The sequence below is a fragment of the Siphateles boraxobius genome, unplaced genomic scaffold (assembly GCF_051911475.1).
Source record: "Siphateles boraxobius isolate OS27281-9 unplaced genomic scaffold, OSU_SipBor_1 9, whole genome shotgun sequence".
Taxonomy (NCBI): domain Eukaryota; kingdom Metazoa; phylum Chordata; class Actinopteri; order Cypriniformes; family Leuciscidae; genus Siphateles; species Siphateles boraxobius.
This window is the reverse complement of record NW_027509219.1, coordinates 12,201,304-12,225,498: the sequence shown is the minus strand read 5'-3', so window position 1 is coordinate 12,225,498 and position 24,195 is coordinate 12,201,304. Positions and strand designations below refer to the sequence as shown.

The 24,195-nt window shown below is 35.9% G+C and overlaps 2 protein-coding genes across 3 annotated transcripts; one reads left to right on the top strand and one right to left on the bottom strand.

Moving 5' to 3' along the window:
* Nucleotides 1-338: 338 nt before the first annotated feature.
* Nucleotides 339-9,771, bottom strand: fahd2a (fumarylacetoacetate hydrolase domain containing 2A). Of its 2 annotated transcripts, none has more exons than XM_077222684.1 (8): nt 9,580-9,771; nt 8,348-8,549; nt 5,067-5,283; nt 4,769-4,828; nt 3,444-3,606; nt 3,240-3,348; nt 2,230-2,317; nt 339-887 (listed from the first exon to the last, which is right to left on the bottom strand). In XM_077222684.1, exons 2-8 carry the CDS (start codon nt 8,515-8,517, stop codon nt 825-827), a joined length of 870 nt encoding a protein of 289 aa, XP_077078799.1. In that variant the 5' UTR covers nt 8,518-8,549; nt 9,580-9,771; the 3' UTR covers nt 339-824. The 2 variants fall into 2 exon arrangements, with proteins under 2 accessions (XP_077078799.1, XP_077078798.1); XM_077222683.1 differs by having other exon boundaries at nt 8,348-8,610; nt 9,580-9,752.
* A 658-nt stretch (nt 9,772-10,429) lies between these two features.
* Nucleotides 10,430-21,207, top strand: LOC143732111 (putative aminopeptidase W07G4.4). Its single transcript, XM_077222805.1, has 16 exons — nt 10,430-10,545; nt 11,767-11,808; nt 13,053-13,143; nt 13,235-13,383; nt 13,562-13,670; nt 15,580-15,704; nt 15,797-15,896; nt 15,990-16,065; nt 18,033-18,118; nt 18,198-18,302; nt 18,383-18,458; nt 18,544-18,662; nt 19,627-19,710; nt 19,794-19,851; nt 19,937-20,118; nt 20,543-21,207. The coding sequence occupies exons 1-16, from the start codon at nt 10,535-10,537 to the stop codon at nt 20,669-20,671; spliced, it is 1,542 nt and encodes a 513-aa protein (XP_077078920.1). The 5' UTR covers nt 10,430-10,534; the 3' UTR covers nt 20,672-21,207.
* Nucleotides 21,208-24,195: the final 2,988 nt, after the last annotated feature.

The window sequence follows — 24,195 nt, the reverse complement described above, 5'->3', positions numbered from 1 at the left end:
AATCAAACCAACAGGCAGAGTTGAAGGTCGGCTTTTCAGTCATGTCCAACTCAGAAAGAACCAAATTCTACTGTCAAAGCTTTCCGATGATAACCGACAGAACCAGCTCATTTGGTTCTTTTTGATACGTTCATTTCGAACCGTGGTTCATTCTGCACAAGGAGCGTGCCGGCTACTATAGGCCTACATGCGCATCTTGCGTCATCAAACCAGAACCTAGTTAGATTCTGTGAACCGGCTTGACTGGTTTCCAGCTTAAAAGAATGATTCGTTCAAGAATCATAAAGAGAAAGCTGATCATTAATTGCAAAATAGCAACAACAAAAAAAATCATTAAACCCTTTTTATGGTTTTTATTCATTTTAAAGGTTTTCAATAAGAATCCTGCATATTTAAAAGTCATCTTAGTTTGAATGACAATATGATTCAACACACACACAAACACAAACAAAATTGTTTCTGGGAACCAAGCTTACATCTCAGGCTGAGAATAGATGGACAAGAATGCTAACGGCACGGGTCAGTAATGCCCTCTACTGGAAATGATCTGTTCTGTATCCTGTTCATGAAAAGTGAAAACCCATGATTGACATTCACATGGAATTCACTTCTTTATGAAAAACACGTGTGCCAGATTCGGCTATGATTAGAATAAAATGCTGCTTTCTAAAAACTTTTTATGCAAGACGTGGCCCAGAGCATAATGTTTATTTGATTTACTTCAGCTAAAAGGAAATGAAAAAAAAATCCATTGTTTTACGATGACCATAAGAAATAATTAGATACTGTATCGGATTATTGCATCTATGTTGCAGATCTTCCTGTTACACGACTGTGTTCCGTATCGATCCAATCTCATCAATCTGACACTCCACAACATCTCCCCTCTGAAAAAGATCATTAAAGTTACTTCATTACAATATGTATTTACCTTCAATAAATACAACAATATAATGATATAAAGAAAAAATGTTAAAATAATTTCTACTGCCTTAGGAAACGGATTATATATTTTATACACCTAATTCATAGGAAATTTGCTGCTTTTTTATTTCAGAAAAATAGACAAACTACATCTACTGGGACACAGATTTAATATACATGTTATACATTAAAATATAATTTTTGAGAGAGTAGAGTTTCTGTTAACAGACAATCTAAGGATGTGCTTTTACCCAGTGGGGCTTGTAAACCCCAGTGTACAAGATAAATGTAAAAGTTCTCTAAAGGAACTAACACTTTTCTGTTGTGTAAATTGCATTTCTAATCACACAGGATTAATGTTAGTTTTTTTTTTTCTCAAGCAGCTCATTTGGTGTAAATGATGTGTGGCGTGGAGGCTGCTTTTCTCTTGGGCACGGCATGCTGCACGCTCAATAAACAGTGTTTGTATGGATGAAAGATTAAGACATTTTTCTATTCTTGGTTGGTTTCCGAAGGAAGAGTTGCAGCAGCTGCTGTTCTGAAGGTTTGGTGTGTTGGTGCGATTTACTATTATTATTATTATTAAAGCTTTTTTTAATTAAAAAGTAATGAGAGGGTTCAAAGAAAATCCATCTTTCAAACCATGTCTCTACCCAAATACACGCTGATAAACCTCTAATAATTATTTTTATTTCAGAGCTGTCAGGACGGATTTTGTGGAAAATTGAAAATTACACCCCGGCCGCTCTGGTTGTCAGTAACGTGAATCTTAAAGTTTGTTGTCACGACAAATGAAAAAATTGGGTAATTCAAAATGGCAAACATCCAGATAAAGAGTGCGATCCAACTACGGACAACTAGGAAAACCTGGAAGAACAGCTGAAGTAGATGTAGAACAATAAGTCAGTAATTGTATCTTTGCAGCGTTTTGTTCGGCCCTGCGATTCCAGTGTTCCTGTGTCACTCCAATCAATTGCCATTAGAAAGCCTAAACGCCTGTTAAACGTGCCTCTTTTGTTTTTAAAGTAAGGTTTTGTGTGAAAACTGGCATTACGGCAACGTCAATGAGGTCATTACAGCTGGTCTTGTGTTGTTCTGTTTCAACTGTTCTCCTTGTGTCGGCGTCAGTCACACTGTTCTGACCGTTTGAACAGAAGGGAATCAGAGGTTTTGACTTTATCTGTGCAGCAAAACAAAGGTTTCAGGAAAGGCTCTAAACGGGTGTTAACAGCCTCTGCCAGGTGCAGTGATTGTGAGTAGTGACGCTAACCCAGCAATGTTGAAATATACATTGATTTTCCTCACCTTTAGAAACACAGGTGGATTTCTGAACACCCCCACACCTGGAGGCGTTCCCGTCAAAAACACATCGCCAGGACAAAGAGTCACAAACCTGCAGGAAAAAAAAACATTGCAAGTTGAGAAGCAAATTTATAATAACTCTAAAATGTTGCAACCTATAGAATTTAGTCTTTTTTGGGGGGTGAAAATTAACAATTGAATATTAAATAATTGTACACATATTAAATAATTTGATATTAAAAATAATATTGGCAGCATTACTGATTATGTACTTAAATTAATAAAATAATTTAAATAACTGCTCAGCAACTAAAAGATAAAATGTAGACCAGAATAGCCCATAAAACATTATTATACACAATAAATTATGGTAACACTTTACAGGTTTCATTAGTTAACGGACTAATAATGAACTGCACTTCTACAGCATTTATTAATTATGTTCATTTAATTTCAACACTTATGAATACATTACAATCAAAAGTAGCATTTGTTAACATTAGTTAATGCACTGTGAAGTAACATGAACAAACAGCTGGAAATTTTTTTTTTTTAAAACATTGTACTTTTATTCAGCAAGGATGCATTAAATTGATCAAAAGTGACAATAAAGACATTTATAATGTTACAAAAGTTTTCTATTTCAAATAAATGCTGTTCTTTTGAACTTTCTATTCATCAAAGAATCCAGAAGAAGAAGAAAAAAAATCACAGTTTCCACAAAAATATTAAGCAGCAACTGTTTTCAAATGATAATAACAAGAAATGTTTCTTGAGCACCAAATCAGCATATAATGACTTCTGAAGGACCATGTGACACTGAAGACTGGAGTAATGAATACTTCATCACAGGAATAAATTACATCTTAAAATATATTAAAATAGAAAATAGTTATTTTAAATTAGAATATTTTTACTGTATTTTTGATCGAATAAATGCAACCTTGAAGAGCATGACGACTTTTATAATAAATATTATATTAAACATTTAAAAGCAGAGTGAGTTTTCTTACTGTGAGACCCAAGCCACCAGCTTCTCTGTGTGAAAGATCAACTGACTGGTGTTACTGTCCTGAACTGCGGCCCCATTCACCAGGCAACGGATACCCAGCTTATGAACATCTGTTTGAACAAGCAGAATTAATATCAGAAATAATATCACTAGTATTCACTCCCAAATATAATGTATGTCCTACTGTTTTCACATTTTCAAGTACCGTTCAGTGCTGCAGTGGTAACCAGCGCTGGCCCGAGTGGACAAAACGTGTCAAATGTTTTTCCCAGTAGCCATTGCTTTCCATTGCGCTTCATCTGCCAATCACGAGCACTCACATCATTCGCTACAGTGAATCCTGCAACATAGGAAAGAGCCTCCTCTTCCTGAGACAGAGACATTTATTTGATATCAGTTAGGTTGGGACATTTGATGGAATTCCAACAGGATTGTCCTGCTGCTAGGAGGCGGAGTTATACTTAATCGTGTAAGCCTGGCGTACAGTATGGAATAATAGGTAAAAAAAAAATTTTTTTTGAATAAAAGACAAAATAAAATTTGTGTTTTGTTTATTTTTTGATCAGGCTTTGATATAGGAGAAATATGGAGCTCATATTAATGAGAAGAAAAAAAACATCTCTGAATTTTATACAGGGGACCAAACTGAGCAAAAATGTGCAATTTGAAAACAAATGTTATTTATATTGCCAAAAACTTGTAATGTATTTTAGAACAATGTAAATGTAATGTAATTACAATGTATTGTAATGCATCACTTTACATTATTGTAATGTATCATTTTACTTTACATCTTATTGTAAATCAATGAGATCTTTATAACCTTATTGCAGACTACTTACATAAAATGCATATAAATATTAATTGTCACTCTATATCTCCAAATAATTACTTATTAAGATGATATTAAAATTAGTAATATGATCTTAGTTTTATGATCAACGCTCTGTAGTTTTTATTGTAGGGAGAATTTTTTAAAAATTTTTTCCATGTAATGCAATGCAAAACAATGATGATTGAGAGATGTACAGATAAACATTCCTCAAAAGCCTGGTGTATCGTATATGATACTCACATTTTAGCATGATTTTTCTAAAACAAAACAAAAACAATGATTGGATTAATCAAGTAAAAAGTTACTTCAGTCCAGGAAGTGTTCATCTTGAAATATTAATAACAATATCAAAACATTATTACATTTTTTTTAATAAACATCTGTTTTCCAGCTTTTAACAGCTAAAAGACACATGTCCTACAACTTTTTAGATTGATCCTAAAAAGCCTTTGACTTGGCTGTAGAATTTTGTGTATCAATTATGATAAAGTCAATTTTATGGGGTAAATGTGTTATATTGCATATTTTGACTTCACATTCAGCATTTGTCAAAAATTGAATGAGATTGTGTCCCACTAAAGCTGCTGAAATTATACATGTAATGTTTAATAAAGTAAATCTAATCAATCAATTAACAGAACATTTTCATTTTAAGATATGTCAACACATGGAGATCTAAATGACTCTTTTACTACCTTAATATGCTTCCCTTTTCGTCCAATCACAAAGGCAAGTTCCACCTCCCAGTCCACTTCCTGTGAATGAGCCGCCACAATGTGAAACTATGGATTTCATTCTCGCATGTTTTTCTTATCCTACATGTACAAAATCTTCAATTGTCACAAGGTGTATACGGCAAACAAAAAAAACTGCATGTGCTGACATTACGAGAGTCAGTCTTATAGAGTAGTTATTCTTTAGTATCGAGTGTAATTGTTCGGTTAAAGTGACACCAAGTGTTTGTTTGTAATTGTATTATAATCCTGAGCTCACCTGACTCTCCTCTGGTAGAATGATGTCATCATAAGGGCCAGTGATGGTGGAGGGGAACTTGCTGAATATGATGGGCTCTTTAGGAATCGGGGCGTTTTGCTCTAGGCAGTGGTCCTTATAATTCATACCGACACACACCACCTTCTCTGGGCCGGTCACGGGGGAGAGAAGCCTGATATCTGACCGTGACACCACATGCTGACCGCTGGACAAAGCCCTGAGAGAGACACGGTAATATAAAGATGTCTTCCATAACATAACTCGCTCCACATATCAGCTCTTGAATGCCTTAATAATTAACAGATCATGTTAAAAATGTGCTGCAGAAATTGCTACTCATGCATTCTGAATGACAACACATAAATAATTTATTGTGTTCTGGAGAACTCATATTTAAAACATCTGTATTACCATACTTACCTTTTTACCAACTTGCCAAATTATATTTTTTGAATATATTTTCTAAATGTAAAAAGTAGAGCTGTGAAACGATTAATCGCATCCATTATAAAAGTTTGTGTTTACATAATATATGTGTGAATTGTGTATAATTATTTTGTATATATAAATACACACACATGCATGTATATATTTACGAAATATTAGCATGTATATGTAATTTATTTTATATAGAAATATAAACATTTGATATAGAAATAACATTTTTATTGAATGTATACATGCATGTTTGTGTATATATACAGAATAATTATACACAGTACACACACACACATATTATGTAAACACAAACTTTTATTTTGAATGCAATTAATCATTTCACAGCCCTAGTAAAAAGTATTTTCTTTTTTACAAATATCTTGAATTATTAATTGATAAATATTCAGTTTTTGTGGAGTTGCACCACTTGAAATTGTACAGCCTGACCTAAACTTGTCATAAATATATTTTATTATATATATATATATATATATATATATATATATATATATATATACATGCATACAGTTGTGGTCAGAATTAATGGCACCCCTGGTAAATATGATAAAAAATGGCTGTAAAAAATAAATCTGCATTGTTTATCCTTTTGAGCTTTCATTCAGAAAAATTCGCAAAAATCGAACCTTTCATTGAAGTAAAAGAATTGAAAGTGGGGGGTAAATCACATTATAAAATAAATGCTTTTCTCTAAAACACACTGGCCATAATTATTGGCTCCCTGTTATTAAATAATTTTTGCAACCTCCTTTTTCCAAGATAACAGCTCTGAGTTTTCTTCTATAATGCCTGATGAGTTTGGACAACACCTGACAAGAGATCAGAGACTATTCCTCCTTACAGAATCTCTACAGATCCTTCAGATTCACAAGTTCATGTTGGTGCTTCTTCTCTTCAGTTTACCCCACTCATTTTCTATAGGGTTCAGTTGAGGGGACTGGGACGGTCAGAAGCTTCATTTTGTACTCAGTTACCTATTGATTTTGATGTTTGTTTTGGACCATTGTCCTGATGGAATATCCAACCACGGCCTGTAAGATTTCTAGCAGAGGCAGTCAGGTTTTGCTTTTTTATCTGTTGGTATTTGCTACAATCCATAATACCATGTATCTGAACAAGATGTCCAGGACCTCCAGCAAAAAAAATAGGCCCACAACATATAAGATCCAGCAGTATATTTAACCGCAGGCACAGGGTACTTTTTATCCCTTTTTACACCAAACGCATCTGGTGGGTTTGCTGCCAAAAAGCCCTTTTTTTTCATCTGACCATCAATTTTGAAGTTCCAGTCATGTCTGACAACTGAATATGCTGGAGTTTATTTTTGGAGGAGCGAAGAGGTTTTTTTTGAAACCCTGCTAAACAACATGTGGTGATGTAGGGGTTGTTTGATATATATTTTTTAGGCTTTCTGACCCCCGAGACTCAAGTAATCTCTGCAATTCTCCATCTGTGATCATTGGAGAGTCTTTGGCGACTCAAAGGCTGCGTTCACACTGCAGGGGCTTAATGCTCAAATTCCAATTTTTTGAAAAAATTAGATTTTTTTGCAAGGCCGTTCACATTTCCAATTACATGTGACCTTTTGTGATCTCCTGTGTGAACAAGAACGTGAATGTGAAATGACCCAGAAGTGACCTGCATGCGCAGATGAGTACTCAACGGTCAACGACGTCCAAATATTAATTCAATCAGAAACCTTGCTTCCCTTCCATTGACTGGTCTCAGCATCGTCCGCCAGTTGTTGTTTATCTTCTCATTCCCGCCTACTTCAACGCAGAATTATGACGTTTGTCGCATATCAATGACGTGCAGGTAGAAACATGCGACCTGGCCGTTCAGATTGAAGTCGCATTTCAAGAGATCGGAAACATATCGGCCTGCAGTGTGAAAGTAGCCAAACTTTCCTCCTCACCGTACATTAAGACAATATAGACACACGTCCTCTTCCTGGCAGATTCGTAACATCTTTAGTTGATTGGAACTTCTTAATTATTGCCCTGACACACATACATCTCAGGGGGTTAATAAAGGCCATCTAAAGTGAAGCGATGCGTTTGCGTTATAAAAATATCCATATTTAAAACTTTATTGATATATTAATAACTAGCGTTATTAATAACGCAATAACTGGCGTATTGACTTACGCCAAAAGAGTAACACGTGAACTTGACGCACAACGTAATGACGAACGCAGTTGCCCCGCCCGGTGTGTTTGAACCATGAGGCGTCAACTTGCCGTCATTATGTTGTGCATCAAGTTTAAGTGTTACTCTTTTGGCGTAAGTCGATGTGTACGGCTGTCTGCCAATAGCTATTTATTAATATATCAATAAAGTTTTAAATATGGATATTTTTCTTACACGGATGCATTGCTTCACTTTGTGTGGAGAACTTTTATCATGGATGGATGTGCTTTGATGGACTTCCAAAGACATACAACCATTCACTGCCATTATCAACCATGGAAGAGCCAGGACATTTTTTAATATAACTCTGATTGTATTCGTCTGAAAAAAGAACGTCATATACATCTAGGATGACTTCAGGGTGAGTAAATCATGGGCTAAATTAAATTTTTGGGTGAACTATCCCTTTAAGGAGTCCTCTCTATATTATATCCTGTTTTTTTTGTGCCCCAAAAAATACATAAATTCAGATATTAAAAATCATAGAAGAGGTGTATTGGAGTCACTGTATGTATAAATTGCATTTTTAATGTTATTTTTAAATAAATCAATAGATCCGGACAAAATGGCCGTTCTATTATGTGGCAGGTGACTGTAAATGTTGTGCTCTTTTTGTTGAGTTTCTATAGTTTATACCTCTTTGCACAGTCCATTCCCTTTTGCCCCACTTCTAGAAACTCTCTCATAGTGGAAGGCATGGAGGGGTCGAAAGCTTTCAGATCAATGACCCCCTGACCTTCTGCCTGCTCCACCCCGACTCTGACGCTCCCCTCGCCGCCTCTGTGGCAGAACTGGACGAGTCTCATAGCGGCTGAGCTTGAGGTGCCTCTGATGGTGCCTGCAGAAAATACGGCATTGAGTCTCCTCAAACTGAGCTGAGAGATACCCAGAATTCGCATCTATTAAAACAGAGGAAAAGAGAGACAGACAGAAGAAAGGGCATACAGCAGTGAAAGATAGAACTGGACAAACATGGAAATAGATGCAGGATGACGGGAAAAGTTATGTGCCCTTCAAGTGGAGTCATACAGTATCTCACAAAAGTGAGTACACCCCTCACATTTCAGCAAACATTCTGATGAGACTAAGATAAACTTGTTTGGCTCAGATGGTGTCCAGAATGTGTGGCGATGCCCTGGTGAGGAGTACCAAGAAAATTCGGTCTTGCCTACAGTCAAGCATGGTGGTGGTGGCATCATTGTCTGGGACTGCTTTAAGGCAGTGCTAGATAACAATGGTGCTCACACAAAATATAGACACTTTGGACACAGTTTTGACATGTTCACTTAGGGTGTACTCACTTTTGTTACAGCTATTTTGACAATAACGGCTGTATGTTGCGTTATTTTCAGAGGACAGTGAATATATACTGCTATACAAGCACACATTGACTACTCTAAAATATATACAAGTTTAATTTCTATAGTGTTGTCCCTTGAGAAGATATTCTAATATTTATATTAGATAAAATATATAATATATATATTGTATATAAACTGCTTTAAGGGGTCAAATTTAAATTTGGAGCAACTTTAAGGAATCTACTTCATTTATTGTTTACAATATAATTATTTTATTTGTTTGTTTTTAAGGCTCTTGTTATGTTTTTGACTTGAATGCCCGACTCGGACGTACGAGTTTCCCAGGTGCACCAAAAGGCAGAATTATTTCAGATAAAGACATCAAAGCAGCCCAACCCAAGCGTTAGCAGGTTTTTCGATTATGTAACAATGTTCAGCAATCGTCGAATTAAGTATTGCTTAAGACAACCTATGTATCGCTAGAAATAAGATATCATGCAAGGAAGTGTAGATAAGAGGTCGCTTTCCCCTGTTTTCAGTTTCTTGCAATGCTGTTTTATATCCTACCTGATCTTGGTGCAAAGAAAAAAAGGTTTGTTGAAAAATTATTACAAAATGACCTGTCTCGGGTTTAATGTGTTACTCACTATACCATCTCAATGTGATTCGACTAAAATAACACAATCTTTGTACTTTGATACAGCTCACGCTCACTGTGTCGTCGCTGTCATGTGACTTCTAGTGATGTCCGGATTCATCAAAGAATCGTCTTCTGAGTCGGATCTTTTCATTGTATCTATTGAACTGGTTCAAAAAATTGGACAGAATGATTCATGACCTGTGGATTTCACTGTGAGGATTTGAAGTATTTCGAAATATTGTTCAGAAGAAAAAAAACTAATGTATGTTCACGACCATTCATTAAAAGACATCCGAAACAAATCAGTATAGTTTTAAAGATGGGTGATTTAAATAAATTTTACTAAATCTACTCTATGTGATCTAACGGCTTAACGGCTTCAACAAACTGAACTGGAATACATAGAAATGCAATAAACACTCTTCTTTTTGAATAAAATGTAATATAAAAAAGTAATAAACAGTCAAGTTTAGTGGCTAGATAGAGCGTGCCAGCCATGACAGGATGATAAAAGAAACGGAATTGTTTTTTAACAGGTTTGTATTGCTCAAAAGAACCGATTCGCAGAAATGAATTGGACTTGTCTTCACTGGTGACTTCCGGTTTGTATTTTGTAGTTTGAGGAGTATTTGTTGATAAGGGTGTACGTTAAGGAATTCGTCAAATTAAAATACACTTGTGGGTTAAAACATTAATATGCGTATTAAATCGCACATTTGAAATAAATAAATGCATTAATCCCACAATTTCTGTGCATTTTATTTCATTACGAAGTTCGAAAAACTACATTTTCATACATCACGTGACTCCATTGGTCATGTGATTAGACTTATCAGCTCAGCTGACATCACTTTCTGCAAGGCGTGAGGAGGAAGCGTGAGGATGTCTGTAAGGTAAAATGATTATTTATAATTGTTGATGTTTAAAATAAGTTTCCATCATTACTACTGTTTGTATTGGGGTAAATTGTGTTTGGCATGATCATTATATATTTTTTCAAATTCAATTATTTTGAGTAAAACTTGCTAAACGTTAGATGTTGGTTCGTTACATAGTCAGTGCTAAAATAGACGTGTTAGAATGTTTTTCTGTGGAGATTTATTTATTCATCTGTTTGGCAGAATAATGCAAATGACCTTTGGTTGGGTTTTTGCGCTTTGTTCCATAGCAGGGGGTAAAATATAAGGACGCCTATTTTTATCGACAAAGACCCATTTATACTGTGGAAAAACACAAATATTATAAATAAGAATAAAATACTATTTGAGAAGTATTTACCTTTTTATGAATTAATTATTTTGTGATTTGATATGATTTCTTACCAGTGTATAGAAAGCCGTATGAAACCATTATAAACTCAAGTTTGATAAATTGTTACTTTATGTTGTTGTGCATTTTTGTAAAACTTTTCATAAACTCAAAATCACCCCGTCACAGACCCCGCCCAGAGTACCAAGTTTATGAAGGGTAATTCAATAACAGTTTCAGCAAAAACAATTCCTTGCTGCTGACATGACAAAATCAGATACTTCTCAAATGTCAATATTTATTTTTAACGGTATCATGTCAGCAATGAGGAACTGTTTTTTCTGAAATGGTAATATAATTGTCAAGCAGTGAGGAACTGTGTTTGTGGAAGCTGCAAGCGGTTTATACGTTCCTCATCTGAATAATATTGCAAATGTTTTAGTGCATTAATTAATTGGAGTTGAATTGTCATTTAAATGCAACATTTTTGCAGTAGCAAAAGTCCTGCAATTTCTAGGATGCTAATCAAATTTGTAAATGTGCATATATTGCCATTAGTTTAAAAACAAGTTAAAAATTTTTTTTCATATTCACAGTCCTTTGTCATAGTCTCAGTTCTTTGGACCCTACTGTACATCGATGCCAAAAGACACTCAGATGTCAATCAAACATTATCAGAAATCTTGAGTGCAGCTGAAATGAGTCAGGCTAAACATCAACAATTTTTTTTTCTTCAATTCTTATAGAGCCTCTCATGACCTTAAGCATAATATCTAAGCAAGATTCACTAACGTTAAACCTTCATTGCAAATTTCTCAGCACATGTGTAAAGGTTTTAATATTTTCTGTTTTTCCCTTCCATCCAGTGTTCAGCCTATCCAGTGGACCTCTGACTGCAAGGACCCGAAGTGAGTAAATCCTGTCTCAAACTTAATGTGCTATTGCAATCTTGTGGGCTCAGAGACGTGCAGTATGGTGTCCCTGTCCCATTTGCCTTTTTTTAATATTATTCAGAAGGGTGATAGACTACTTAGCAGCATTACATCACCATCACAGGAACTGTGACTTTCTATGTGTCAATCTTCACTGCTGTTACCTGACCTGCCTGCTTTACAATATACAACACACACAGACTTTAGACTTTAGACTGCTCTCTTATCCCTGATGTGTAAGAGTGTAGTTAATTGTGTCGAGTGTGACTCTTTGTGAACTGAGCTACATTTGCAAAAAAATGAATCTGTATTTTTGTCTTTATTTTCCAGTAAAATTCCTTGAACATGCTTAAAACCACATACCTGGACACATGAAAAGCAAAATGTAATATAATGAGACTTGGGTTTCATGAATATATCTACTTTTTGGGCAAATCATTTATTCCTAGTCAACAAATTTGTTTATATTGTTTAATACTTTTAACAAACAAAAATTATATATACGATTATAGAGGGTATTAATATTTTGTATTAAGGTTGTTGTTTGTTTTTGTGTGTACTGCTTTAATTTATATTATTTCAGTTTTAGGATTTTTTTGTACTTTAGCTTGAACATATTTCAGTTAGCTGCTAAAGCAACATTTCGGTATTTTTTTTCTATTTTCCCCTAATATCTATAAGAATCTTTATTGTCATTGTATGCACAAAGTAGTACACATCAAGGCAATGGAGTTAGCAGCTCTAAAAAAGATGCAGAAAACAATAAGTAATAATAAATAACTAGTATAAATAAACAATATAAATATAATTTAAACAATACAAAGTATAAACAGTAGTGCAACCCCAGTATAGTGTTGTTGTAAAGTTAGGTAGTGTAAGAGTACTTTAGACAGTACTTTAGTATATTGTATTTTAATTTCAGCTTTATTTCAATAAACAAAAATGATTTGTAATGGCTATATTGTCTGAAAACAAGTCTTAATATAACCCTAACCTTTACACAATTCTGCTTCACAAGTTTTTGTGGTTTAAGGATGTTTATATATTTTTAATAGAAAACAAGACATAGACAAGCAAGACTTTTTTTTCTTTTTTGCTATGTAATAGTGGGATAACAGCACTGTTTGGATTTACTGCAGACATTTATATTAGAGTGAAAGTATATACTGTATATTTGCTATATTTTGAAGGTTGATTTGGATTATTCTTCTCTTTTACAGTTTTGATGGCATTATCTTAATAACCCAAAGTTATGAGGAGCTTCCTGATGAACTGGAGTGTTTGAAAGCACCATTACAGGACTACAGCGCAGTGAGTTCAACACCACACACATCTAACCAGCATTGAGTTTTCTATTTCTCTTTATATTTTATTGCTCACTTCTGTCACTCTTCTCATCCAGGTGGACTGTTGCTTCGGGGAAGAGGTCGTGGTTGTCAAGGCTCCTGGTCTCCCTGGTAACAGATTGGTGTTTGCTTGCACCGGTCCAGTGAATCGGGACTATGATGATGTCAGGCGGTTCAGTGATGCTGCTGCTAATGGCGTTAAGAGGTGCCTATTCAAACATGATGCGTGACAATCATCTTACATCCTCTGAAAACAACATTGTGTCTTTAATGATCATGTCCTTGCCCTGTTGTCCTTTTAGGACATATTTCTGTCTTTGAAGAAGACTTTTACTCATCTAAAGCTTTTGTTACATTGATCTGAATGATTTTTGATCATATAGGGCTCTGAAAACCGGCATGCAGCGCCCTCTGCTGGTTTGTCCTCCACACAACAGCTATGCAAAAAACACCCTGGCAGCCGTGCTAGGAGCCCTGCAAATTCTCTACATGGTGAGAAGCGTTGTTTTTGTTTTTGTTTTCATTTTACATTTTTAATACTTACTTAATTCATTCAATCATCAAAATAGTCACGTATTAAAAATTCAGTTTACCCCAAAATGTACATAGCATATTATGCTATTTAAAAGGTTCCTAATTTTGACCTACATTTAGGTTTACATGCATCCGAGGTCAAAAACACTTATTTTCTCATAATATACACTGCATGTGACCTCACTTCCCATAGAGTCTGAAAATAACTCGTTCGAAGACACATTGCAGCGTCCCAATTCGCCTACTTAAACTACCCCCTAAAAGTATGTACTTTTTTGTTTTTTTTTTGTTTTTTTTGTGAAGAAAAAGTCCATACTTTTGATTGTGTAACAAAAGAGTAGGCAAGATTTGGGACATACTAGTTCATCATCTTTAACGGACAGCTCTGTCGCTTAGTTAAGTCCATCCTGTCAAGCATCTTGTCACAGTTAAAATCCTCTATTCAGTCTAATTTAATTTCCTACTGTATCAGAGAGAAATGTTGTAGCACGTTGATCTGCCAGTCGCGGGTCTTTCTTGCGGAGACTCTCCTCGTGTGTTTACAATTTGAATAGAAGGATGCATTTAAGAGTTAATGGCTAAACGTATCTTTACAAAAGTTCACAATGTTGCTGCAGATGAAATATAACGTAGACAACATTGGATAAATAAATTTTCGTCAGGTTAGATACTGATAATTAATCACTCAAACCCGTTTATCTAAACCTCTACATAACCGCCAGACTCGCACATCCTCCATGACTGTAGTTTTTTAAAAACACTTTCTATTTGTGTTTTGTAGTTCTAATAGAAATCCTCGTCCAACGCGCGATGGGTTTTGGGCAATATTAGCCATTAGAGTGTTCACAGATCTGCACTTCTGTGCATGCAAAGTGAATTTCCTTTCGCAGCGCAGAAAACAGCATCTTCTCGACATGTTGACAACACGAACCAAACTCTTCCAGGCCTCAGCTACAACTACAGTGTGTGTATACACTATATACATTGACACCCTCAATGTACACAGCCCGCACCCAGAGTACCAAGTTCATGAAAGATAACTAAATAACAGTTTCAGCAAAAACAGTTCCTCGTTGCTGACATGACACCATTAAAAATAAAATGGGACTTTTGAGAAGTATTTGATTTTGTCATGTCAGCGCCCAGGAACTGTTTTTGTGGAAGCTGCAAGTGGTTTATTCGTTCCTGGAGAATATTGCGAATGTTTCAGTGTTTTAATTCATTGGAATTGAATTGTCATTTAAATGCAAAATATTTGCAGTAGCAAAAGTCCTGCCGTCTGAGGCCACTAAGATTCTGCGCAATTTCTAGGATACTAATCAAATTAGTAAAGTTGCATATATTGCCGAAAGTGAGTTTGCTTTCACAGCGCAGAAAACAGCATCTTCTCGACATGTTGACAACACGAACCAAACAGTGTTTGAGGCTCAAAGCAGACGTTGTTTGCGAGTAGCCAGTGTAGACCATAGGTGACATTATGCTAATTTGACACAAACCTACGTCATTTCGAGTTAAAAGTGAGACTGGAATTACTGACGATTCATTCAGGCTGTTCACGCAATTTATTGTGCACTTTTACCTTTGAAACTTTTCAGACCTTTTACATTAATAAACAGCTTTTATAACACCCTAAATGAAAGGTAATACCTGAAAAGCATAATATTACATGAAGGAATGAATGGTAAAGCTCCAACTAGACTTAGAAAAACCTAATTCAAAATATTAATAAATACTATATAAGTAAAACTAAACGAACACTGGATCTTATAGAACTAATGCCTTATTATTTCTACCTCTCTGTTCTCTAGTTTTAGAACCTTAATGCTTGTCAGTACCAGTGTAACCTAGTTAATATCTGTGTGGTCAGCCTCTAGAGGTGAGGGAGTCCAAGCCGTCCCCCGCTCATAAGGTGTCCATTCTGGGCATCTGGGTGAAGAACCAGACTCAGGGAGCCGCCATTACTGAGACGGCCACTGCTCTGGAGAGCGGCAGGTATGAGTGTGTGTCCTTTACTGTGTTCTCAAGAGCATCATTTTGACGTTTGTACAATAAGCAGTAAAAAAGATCATTTGCGTATGATGCAGGTTTGTCTGTCGTGATATCGGCGGCTCTGACCCAGAGCGAATGGCTGCCCCGCGTGTATCCGAGTATGTTCAAGCAGTCTTCAAGGATAGTCCTGTCACGGTGAGTCTCTGAGTGAACCTTCAATAGAGTTTGAAGCTGTATCTCGTGAGAGTTAGAATTGGCATGCCTCATTCATCTCCGTGTGTTTCTTAGGTGACTGTAGTGAGTAATTTGAATACTCTGGAGAAGGAGTACCCCTGTTTGGCTGCAGTCAACCGCTGTGCTAACAGTAAGAGCACAGTTTAATATGCAATATATGGATATTCTATCGATTTAATATAATACGGAATTGCAGAGAAATTGTACTCTGATCCGAAACAAGCTGTGTTTAGTATAAGTTATAGCCAAAATTAGATCCCTCAAAGTACTGATCCATACTGAGAACCAAGTCTGATAAATGAAATAGAAAAAATTCAGGATTTAATTATTCATAATGAAATTTTTTTATCAAACACTGAATTTGTTTAATTTTTCCAACAGGAAAAAATATATAATTTATTATTTTCATTTTTTTTTCAAAGAAATTAATACTTTATTCAGCAAGGATCCAATAAAGACATTTAAAATGTCGCAACAAAATTCTATTTCAAGTAAATGCTGTTCTTTTTGAACTTACTATTCATTTAAGAATCCTGAAAATAATAATCCTGGTTTCCACAAAAATATTAAGCAACACAACTTTTTTTGACATTGATAATAGTAGTAATGTTTCTTGAGCACCAAATCATCATATTTTAATAATTTCTGAATGATCATGTGATGTGACACTGAAGACTGGAGTAATGATGCTGAAAATACAGCTTTGTCATCACAGGAGTAAATTACATTTTAAAATATATTCAAATAAAGAAGTTACTTTAAATTATAATAATATTACTTTTGCTGTAGTTTTTGTTCAAATAAATGCAGCCTTGGTGAGCATAATGGAATCTTTCAAAAACATTTAACCTTTTAATCTAAGCCCCTAGTTTTGAGAATTTTCTGAAAATGATTTTCCCAAATAAAAATGTCTGCAGCTCTTAAACCCTATGGTCTATATTGATAACTCTGAGTTATTATGACTCTTGGGTAACAACATTTCAAGTGCCTGGCTTTAAAAAAAGACCAGAGTAAAACATGGTAATATGCATGAATGTGACAAACGATTTCTTTGAATGAACTCCACTTAATACCCTTTTCCAACAAAAAAAGAACTGGTTCAGAACTGGTGCTGGTTCAAAGTCGGTTCGGAGTTGGTTCAACTTGCGAACCTTCTCAGAACCGGTTTGTTTTTCCACTGACTAGAGCGCCCAGCGAACGACGTCGTTACGTCACTGTGTACGTCGCTATACGTCTTAGCTAGAAACGCTTGCAAGTTCAACATTACTTTGGGATTATCTCTAACTCGTGTACCAAGAAGGCTTTAAAAACAATTGAAATATGTAAATCTTTTAATCTTTTCCTTTGATATGTAATCTTTTCTGATTAGTTATGTACCCCTGTCTTGTGTATTTTTTTTCTTTCCGTTTATTTGTTCTATATTGTTTTTTTTAAAAAGCTGGAAACGCTTGCGCCAACTTCAAGCATAACAATTACAATGGCGGACTACATCGTGTTTCTGCAAATGTTTCTCCTGGCTTTGCGGTCAGAAAAGATGTTTAGGACACATCTAAACCCGCCCCCAGCCCCGCCGTAAGCATGACACGGTGGTAAAAGAACGGTTCTCTGGTTCTAGTCAAGCAAAGAGTTGGTGCCGCTTTGGAACCAGTTTTCCTGGGCGAGAACCGGTTCTTTAGCTGTCGAAACACAAATAACTGGTTCGCGAGTAGGCACCGGCTCCGAACCGGCTCTCAAAATGCTTTGGTGGAAAAGGGGTATTAGGGAGAAATGGATCAGACTTTGTTATTAAAGGCCTGAAAATAGCATAAATATAAAACTCTTACCGTCCCCCAATCGTTTTAACAGTATATATTATATATGAAATATATAAAATAATATAAAAGGCACTTAATTATTTTTTACATTGTCAATAAAAGAAGTCAAGTCAACAAAAGTAAGCATGTGGTTATTGTTGAGCCAGCCTATTTTCACCTAGTACAGTGGAAGTAGGATGAGGAATGAGACCATGACCCAGAGAAAGACTCCATCTCTGGATCTCATTAGTGATTGTGTTCTGTAATGTGTCATTAAGTTAAAAGGCTGATGTTTCTTCTCCAGCTGTGCCGCGACATCAGGCCAGAGTGATCAAACTGCAGTACTGTGGAGAAGGACCCATTCAACAGACTCTCATGGTGGTTGGCAAGGTATTATGTAGGTTCATTGTATCTGGACACCCAGGATGAAGCATTTTCCAGGCCATATGAACGTTGTATGTTGTTTCAGGGCGTTACGTATGACACCGGTGGAGCTGACATCAAGGCCGGTGGAGTCATGGCTGGAATGCACAGGGATAAATGCGGATCTGCGGCTGTTGCTGGATTCTTCCAGGTACCGGTCCCACACACACCTGCTTGTGTTACTGACTGTCAGAAGAATATTAAAGACTAATATCATTATTGTTGTTTTAGATCCTGGCCAAACTGAAGCCCAAACACCTGAAGGTTGTGGGTGCGATGGCAATGGTGCGGAACAGTGTTGGGTCTGGTAAGCAACTTTTTCTGAATGTGTTGACCAGTTTGGGTGTCTGTTATTAAATGGTTTTTTTGGGGGGGGTTTTACCCTTTGACAGATTGTTATGTGGCGGACGAGTTGGTGGTGACTCGCGCTGGTCGTAGAATCCGAATTGGAAACACTGATGCTGAAGGAAGAATGGCCATGGTGGACTTGCTGTGTGAGATGAAGGAGCAGGTACATGCGTATATCAGCTTATAGAATATTATTATGCATTACTATTTTAAGATTTAAAGGGTCCTATCATGAGATCAAGATCATCATTGTTATATGGAAATGTGTAGCGCATACAGCTCTGCATATCTGTTAGTAACAAGCATCTGGATTTTAACAAGGTCCATGATCAATTTCAGCACCGTTCGTTTATGAAAACGTCATAATATAATGCAGGCTTTGCATAGATGCTTATTCTAACTGCTTAAAAAAAAATATATATATATATATACACACTTTCATTCTAGTAATTTTGTTGTCATTTGAATTATATATATATATATACAAATAATTCAAATGACAACAAAATTACTAAAATGAAAGTGTATATATATATATTTTTTATCTTTTACATATACATATTTTATTTGTATATACAGTATGTATGTGTGTATATATATATATAATTATTATTTTCTATTTAGCTTTTTTATTAATTATTTTTTGTTGTTTTAGACATATTCATAAATGAATCAAACTTATTAGATTATATTTATATTTAATTTTATTTAATGCTTATTTCAATTGTAAAATTATTAACTCTTTCCCCGCCAGCGTTTTTGAGTATTCTCACAAATTAAAGAAATTAGAGTAATTAACTGGTGATGTGGATGTACTTGTAGAGTTAACGAAAGTTATCATGAGCAATGTAATATTTGAAGCGACATCATAACAAATGTCAGTAGCATGGGACGATTTTGAAACGTGCAGTTCATTCATAAATCTGTAAGATCTTACCTTCATGTTGTGAAAATACAAACCGGAAGACAGAACACAACGAGCCCAGCGCAGAAATGGGGTGGAGCTACATAAGGTATATAACAGTGAAAACGAGGAAAGCTGGAAAATTCCATCAATGGCAGGGAAAGTCTTAAATATGACATTTATCCTTTTTGGTGGTCTGGACCTCTCGTGTTTGTTTCTCTAGGCATTGCGGGAAGTGTCCCCTCATCTCTTCACTATCGCCACTCTGACAGGACATGCTATCAGAGCCATGGGGCCGCACTACTCTGTGAGTGCTTGAACATCATCACACATCAGTGCTACTGTGACCGCTTTCATTTTGACCGTGTCCCTCTCCATGTGTCCCTGTAGATCATAATGGATAACGGTGCTGCTCAACGCTCAGGAAACGCTCTGCAGTGGCAGAAAGGTAAGAAGAGCTTAGACCTTTTTTTGTTTTTGTTTCCATCAACGTTGTTTAAATAGTTGAAAACTGAAATCTGTTTGTGTGGCAGCGGGAGAGGAGCTGGGAGATATGTTTGAGGTGTCCACTATCCGTCGGGAGGATTATGAGTTCCACAAAGGGATGTCTGAGTATGAGGAGATCCTGCAGTCCAATAACCTGCCTTCGTCTGCCACACCACGCGGACACCAGGCGCCTGGCGCATTCCTCATCATGGCTTCTGGACTGGATAAGGTAGACGCACACACTCGCCTAAGGTTTCAGCATTAAGAGAACTATGAGAAAAACCTTATTCCTGATGTAATACCAGTTTAGGATTTATTAGCTCTTTCTCCTCCATTGACTTCTTCGTTATTTATGACACATTAAGCACTTCACAAGCACTTCACTTGGGGGTGTTTGACGAGATCTCTTGCCATGTGACTCTCGCGATACCAAAACGTGATGATATTTATCGTTGAAATGAAAAGCTGTCTTGTGATATCAGCATAAGTTATTATACAACAAAACATTTTGGGGGCCATTGCAAGTTTTGTGAATATGATCAAAAAACTGGTGCTGTCTGGCAACCTAAAAAAAAACGCTGGTGGGGAAAAGTTTAAATCTTAACCCTTTTGCAAAAATGCATATAATAACCATCTACACATTTGTCCCTCAGCATGGAGTGGACTCAGACAAACCTCTGCCTTACTCCCATATCGACATTGCTGGATCCAGCGGCCCTTTCCCTGGGGTCCCGACAGGAGCCCCAATACTTGCCATGGCGGCAAAATACCTGCAGCTCTAAACATGTCCCATGATTTTTCTGTTCCTTCATGAATTCAATTATTTCTGTCTTGTGTCATTTCTCGATTAATGGCTTTCAAATCTGCTCCGTCTAACACAGTGTGGCCACATAATGGCACTTTTATCCTTCCATTAAGAACGCCATCCATCTTTATCATTTTATCGCTTCATACATGCATATAATCATCTCTTTGCATCCTAAAAAAAACCTATATGCTTCTCTCTCATAAACAAAAATCATCTCATATTGCATTTTTATAATTTTGAACCTGTGCAGGTTTTCTGTATCTAATACACATTTACAGAGATTAATTAACCAAAGCAAAGTGTTTTATTTCTGTTCTTACCCTGTAGCCTTACAGTTTCTCAGTTGATGTGACATTAAAGAGGGGGTGAGGAGGTTGAGCCAGTGATTTGATATCGAATTGCATCTGTGACTTTGTTTGGTAATACTGTTGGAAGAATATTGCATATCATGTAACCACCCATTTTGTATGTAATCAAAATATGAGAATAAAAGCATTTTGGCAAACAAAAGGAACATGATGCCTTCTGTGTCGAACTGGAAGTCCAGTTTATCTGTGACCATAAGAATAAATGTCTCTGTGAATACTGAATAGAATATGATTTGAAAGTTTGTGAAATGCCAAATTAAAATGTGCATCTAAAGTGTTACTCTAAAAAAAATAATATTGTTTTATTTGTTTACAAAAAGGTTTAAATAGAAGTATTTTTTATCATTATCATACATAGTTAATATTAAAATGAACTAAACCATGTATTAATCTTAGTAAATGTTGATCTTAACATGTGAACATTTTTATTAACTACTATTAACAAAGGTTGATAAATGCTATAAGAATATATTACTTATTGTTAGTTCATGTTAATGCATTAACATTAACAAATGAGACCTTAAGTGTTACTGATTTATTTAAAACATCAAATAAACAATTTTAAATTTCAAGTGTTCAAAAAATATATATATATATATATATTAATTTCGTCATACTTTAGGGTCCAATTCTCACTTTTTCCTCAAACTCCTATTCACTGCTTATTAATATTAAATTAGTTAAGTTTCAGTTTTGGGTAGGATAATGGGATGTAGAATATGGTCATACCGAATAAGGCATTAATATGTGCTTTATAAGTACCAATAAACGGCCAATATCCTAGTAATATGCATGCTAATAAGCAACTAGTTTATAGCGAGTATTGGACCCTAAACTAAAGTGTTAACATTACTTTAACTACAATGTAAATGTAAATTAATTTTTCTATTGCAAATGTTTTCATTTTTGTTGATACCATTCCTTCATTTTATTTTTGACACTCTAGTCCTCCACATTTGTAAAAAATATCTAATGTATGAATCTCGCATAACACAAACTAAATATGACAATTCAGCAATGAAAAATAAAACATTACATTTTTAAATACTCTTGAATTGTACTTTTAAATTGAGAATTTAGATTTTTTAGCTTTATAGTCACAAATCTTAAATTATTGACAGGCATGATCATTTTAAAGATAAATGGGATTGCTAACGAGTCAATTCAGAATATAATTATTTCATTCTTATTACATGATTATTTACATTAGCCAAAGAAAACATACTATGCTTTTCTTTCAAACGTAATGTACAACTCTATGATGTGAATGTAGGTATGTGTGAAGGCGGCTTTAAGAATATAAAATGTTGAACTTTTGTTTACAAACTTTTTACAAAGGAAGTGATGATACAGTGCATCCGGAAAGTATTCACAGCGCTTCACTTTTTCTACATTATTTCAACCTTATTTCAAAATGGATTAAATTCATTATTTTCCTCAAAATTCCACAAACAATACCCCATAATGATAACGTGAAAAGTTTGTTTGAAATCTTTGTAAATGTATTAAATAAAAAAAATAAAAAAATCATGTACATAAGTATTCAGAGCCTTTGCCATGACACTCAAAATTTAGATGTTTCAACTGATCATACGTGAGATTGGAGTCCATCTATGGTAAATTCAGTTGACTGGACATGATTTGGAAAGGCACACACTTGTCTATATAAGGTCCCATTGTTAACAATGCATGTCAGAGCACAAACCAAGCCATGAAGTCCAAGGAATTGTCTGTAGACTTCCGAGACAGGATTGTATCGTGGTACAGATCTGGGGAAGGGTACAGAAAAGTTTCTGCAGAATTAAAGGCCCCAATGAGCACAATGGCCCAATCATCCGTAAATGGAAGTTTGGAACCACCAGGACTCGTCCTAGAACTGGCCGCCCGTGCAAACTGAGCGATTGGGGGAGAAGGGCCTTAGTCAGGGAGGAGACCAAGAAACCGATGGTCACTCTGACAGAGCTCCAGCGTTTATCGATGGAGAGAGAAGAACCTTCCAGAAGAACAACCATCTCTACAGCACTCCACCAATCAGGCCTGTATGGTAGAGTGGCCAGATGGAAGCCACTCCTCAGTAAAAGGCACATGACAGCCAGCCTGGAGTTTGCCAAAAGGCACCTGAAGGACTCTCAGGCCATCAGAAACAACATTCTCTGGTCTGATGAAACAAAGATTGAACTCTTTGGCCTGAATGGCAAGCGTCATACCTGGAGGAAACCAGGCACCGCTCATCACCTGGCCAATACCATCCCTACAGTGAAGCATGGTGGTGGCAGCATCATGCTGTGGGGATCTTTTTCAGCGGCAGGAACTGGGAGACTAGTCAGGATCGAGGGAAATATGAATGCAGCAATGTACAGAGACCTCCGTGATGAAAACCTGCTCTAGAGCAGGGGTTTTCAAACTTTTTGTGTGTGTGGACCACTATTTGTAATCAAGAATTTTCACGGACCACCTCATAATACACATAATAAAATATATCTACACACAGTCCTTCCTGAATTAATCCGCACCTCTAAATAGGCTTACTAACATTAAAACTATAACTGGTCATCACATCAGTACAACAGCTTGTTAAAAGAAAGTTTACTGCACACAACGGCTGCCACATATTTAATTTATTTACTCAAGCGCCCGAGGGCATAATCAGGTTCATTTCAGGGATGCAAACATGTATGGTCAAAAAAGAGAGAGCTAATCGAAGCCCTCGCCCCGCGGCAAATATCCAGATACTTACATTGCCGCCAACCCCTGCCACCCCTATAGGCACATATAGTAAAATGAAATTCAAATAAAGTTTTAACAAAAAAGGTTTTATAAAAAGATAAACCTCATATATTTCAGCCTTTAAATAATTTTTCACAAAAAAAGGTTTTATAAAAAGATAAACCTCACATATTTCAGCCTTTAAATCATTTTTATAAAAAGAATGAGTCAAAAAAAGATAAATTACTTGACATTTACATCGATGCACATTAGCTTATCTTTTATTATTAGCTAATAGTAAACTTCGGTCCGATTTTCCCGTGCCGTCTGTCGTTGCTATGCGCGCCCTCCACAACTTAGTTGTGCTTAGTAGCTAATAGATTTCCACCACCGAAAAACGCTTGCTGTAGCTCTGCTACAAGAT

What these genes read in the sequence shown, in the direction of transcription:
- LOC143732111 (XM_077222805.1), top strand. An exon ending in GCTGCTAATGGCGTTAAGAG is followed by an intron (nt 13,384 to 13,561) that starts GTGCCTATTCAA and finishes TTGATCATATAG; the next exon opens with GGCTCTGAAAACCGGCATGC. An exon ending in CTGTTGCTGGATTCTTCCAG is followed by an intron (nt 18,303 to 18,382) that starts GTACCGGTCCCA and finishes TTGTTGTTTTAG; the next exon opens with ATCCTGGCCAAACTGAAGCC.
- fahd2a (XM_077222683.1), bottom strand. Translation starts at nt 8,610, where the DNA reads ATGCGAATTCTGGGTATCTCTCAGCTCAGTTTGAGGAGACTCAATGCC. An exon ending in GAAAAGGGAAGCATATTAAG is followed by an intron (nt 3,607 to 4,768) that starts GTAGTAAAAGAG and finishes TCTCTGTCTCAG; the next exon opens with GAAGAGGAGGCTCTTTCCTA. An exon ending in ATCCACCTGTGTTTCTAAAG is followed by an intron (nt 888 to 2,229) that starts GTGAGGAAAATC and finishes GATCTTTTTCAG; the next exon opens with AGGGGAGATGTTGTGGAGTG.